Below are 2,985 nucleotides of genomic sequence, written 5' to 3'. Positions count from 1 at the left end.
GTTTTGAAATTTCAGAGATTTATTTTTTTGGGGAGGGGGGATTCCATGTATCGAAATTCACATAATTTAAATGGATTTTGATTGAATTTGAATTTGGGTTGAAATTAGTTTAAAGTTGGCTCAAAATTCCAAGGCTACGTATATTTTGACGCCGACCGAAATCACCGGAATTTCTGATTTTGGTTGAAATTTTGACTCCTATGGTACTAGCTAGCTAGAATCGGAGGAGAGACTCCTTCCTATGCGAGAAAACTTAACGACTTTTTTTTTTGGACAAAAGAAAACTTAACGACTTAATCTCCCTCGATCGCAGACCAAAAATGCTAAAAGTACGGGGTCTTACATGCCTTTACACGCTCCTTTCTAACCAACTAAACATACCCCCCTGATTTTCAGGTGGGTGGGCCCCCTCCCTCCCCTTAGTCCAATCACAAATTGCCAGCTCAATCTCACCTTGTAAAACTCTGTAAATCTCCGTCGATGTAGCATTGCTGATCGCAGACTTGACCGAGATCGCAACCCTAATAAACCATGGCAACCTGTCGAGCACGCCACGACGTAGACGCTAGTACGACACGGATCCAAGAGCGCCCATCCCCAAGACTAGCTGAGAGAACATGAGCGCCTTGATCAGGAATCTGCGCCCCGCGCTGTCCGGGCTACTCCGGCCCAAGCCCGCCGCCCGAACGACTGTTCCGCAGCCGCCGACCGCCAGGCGCTACTACCACGCGCCTTCAACGCGGCGATCTCACGAGGCCCTGAAATCGCCCGGCCGTGACTCTCTCGTCCGTCGACCACCGCCGTCGCCGCAGGCACCAGCGGTCCCACGCCCACGGTACTACTCCTCCAGGCGACCAAGAAGTTCTAACGAGGTGAAAGTCCAGATAGTCATCGCGGGGGTCGTCATCGTCGGCGGTGTGGTGGTAACCATCTGCTACGGCACCTTCGAGACCGTGCCCTACACAAACCGCCGCCACTTCGTCGTCCTCACGCACTCGGGAGAGCTTGAGCTCGGCGAGTCGCAGTTCAACAACGAGAAGAAGGAGCTGGGCGACAAGGTCCTCGCTCCGTCCCACCCTGATTTCGTCCGTGTCAACAGCATCGCCGCGGAGATCATCCGCGCCGCCCGACGCAGCCTCGCCGGCCACGAGGACGATAAGCTCCTTGACGGAGAAACATGCGCCGGCGACGCGGCGCTGAGCCCGAAGAAGAAGGCTCCAGTTGGAGCGTCGCAGGCAATGATCAAGCATCTCGACGGGTTCAAGTGGGAGGTGATCGTGGTCGACAATAAGCAAGTGAATGCCATGTGCGCACCCGGTGGCAAGATCATAGTCTACACCGGCCTGCTCGACAAGTTCAACACCGACGCTGAGATCGCCGCGGTGCTAGGCCACGAGGTATGTACATACCGTGCTAGCTAGATTATATTGAGTGGTTATTTGTACCGTCTCCTAGCAGCCGGCCGGACGGTGGATTCCCTTGTAACTTGGCATCTTGTGTAATTTTGCTTGTAGGTTGCGCACGCCATTGCAAGGCACGCCGCAGAGAAGCTCACCAAGCACATGTGGATTTTCATGCTCACGGTTTTCCTGCTCATCTTTATCGATGCGCCGGACCTTATTGATAAGCTGACCGAATACCTCCTCAGCCTGCCTTTCTCACGAAAGTATATACTCGGTTTCACATCATATATATCGTTCATGCTGATTTACAACTATTTTTCCTTGTAAAAGTTATTCTCCATGCATGATAAATACATGTTGCCTATATATCCTATGTAGGATGGAGATAGAGGCGGATCACATTGGAATCATGCTGCTCGCTTCCGCTGGTTTTGATCCACGCATTGCCCCTAAGGTCTACGAGAAGCTCGGAAAGGTCGGTGGGAATTCATCACCGTTGAAAGAGTACATGTCTACTCATCCTTGCAGCAAGAAAAGAACGCAGCTTCTATTGGATGCCAAGGTCATGGACAAGGCCATGGCGTTATATACAGAAGCAAGAGCCAGAAAAGATGAAATTGATCAATGATTATTCGTCATCTTTTTATCAACACACATTCGAGACATTTGCCTCCGTGCACCCCCTTTAAAAACTTGTAAAGGATTTTTTTGTCCAAACATTTATATTATCTTAAAATAATAATTGAGATTATATGAGCAGTTAGGCCTTATCCCTACACATGATCACCGTATAGGCACATATATATACGGGAGGGATTAGTATATAGAATCTGGGTATTGGGTGCAAAAATAGAAAAAGGAACATGGAACATTGGATTGGAGTTGGAGATGAGTGGCCCAGATCCAGGTGGAGATATCACAGGCGACATGAGGCTAGTGGGGAGTAACATATACTAGTATCATGCATATGATACTACCTCTATAGTGTATAGTATCATAAAGTAGTATCATAGTTGACCATATTTATTGCCATGCATGACACAAAGTAGCATAGCATTTAACATGATACGGTATCTATTTATGTTACTTTAACCCTCTCTCTCTTATTTAATTGTGTGCCACATAAGCATGTTTGCTAGTCCCAAGTGCATGTTACCGGTTATGTTACTCTCACTATGGCCAGCCTGATGTACATTTTATGAAAAAACCTGACAATGGCATAGAACTTGACTTTTACAGTAACCACCTCACCTTTCTCGTATCCCATCGTTTTGTCATTAATAAATAAGAGTATTTTTCAAATCCTGACAGCGTTGATGCCTCCTCTGTTCTATCCCATCACTAATTATACAAGAAAACTGAACACATCGGTCAACAAAAAGTATCTCAATATCTATCACAGATATTGTGTGCTGAGAAAATTGAGCCATCCCCTTCAGTTACATCTCAAACTAGACCATCCTGGGCACAAATATTTGAGTACATGTCAAGCTAGACCATCCCAGGCACAAATATATGGGTACATGTCAAGCTAGACCATCCCAGGCACAAACATATGGGTAAATATTTGAGTACATGTCAA

The 2,985-nt window shown here is 47.1% G+C and overlaps 1 protein-coding gene across 1 annotated transcript; it reads left to right on the top strand.

The window, feature by feature from the left end:
* Positions 1-617: 617 nt before the first annotated feature.
* Positions 618-2,031, top strand: LOC125517057 (mitochondrial metalloendopeptidase OMA1-like). The gene is made up of 3 exons (XM_048682276.1): positions 618-1,397; positions 1,515-1,666; positions 1,782-2,031. The coding sequence occupies exons 1-3, from the start codon at positions 618-620 to the stop codon at positions 2,029-2,031; spliced, it is 1,182 nt and encodes a 393-aa protein (XP_048538233.1).
* The last annotated feature ends 954 nt before the right edge of the window (positions 2,032-2,985 follow it).

The sequence above is a fragment of the Triticum urartu genome, chromosome 6 (genome assembly GCF_003073215.2).
Source record: "Triticum urartu cultivar G1812 chromosome 6, Tu2.1, whole genome shotgun sequence".
Classification (NCBI taxonomy): Eukaryota; Viridiplantae; Streptophyta; class Magnoliopsida; order Poales; family Poaceae; genus Triticum; species Triticum urartu.
Note: the sequence above shows the minus strand (reverse complement) of the source record. Positions and strands in the feature narration are given on the sequence as shown.

What these genes read in the sequence shown, in the direction of transcription:
- LOC125517057 (XM_048682276.1), top strand. Translation starts at nt 618, where the DNA reads ATGAGCGCCTTGATCAGGAATCTGCGCCCCGCGCTGTCCGGGCTACTC. An exon ending in CCGCGGTGCTAGGCCACGAG is followed by an intron (nt 1,398 to 1,514) that starts GTATGTACATAC and finishes TTTTGCTTGTAG; the next exon opens with GTTGCGCACGCCATTGCAAG. An exon ending in AGCCTGCCTTTCTCACGAAA is followed by an intron (nt 1,667 to 1,781) that starts GTATATACTCGG and finishes TATCCTATGTAG; the next exon opens with GATGGAGATAGAGGCGGATC.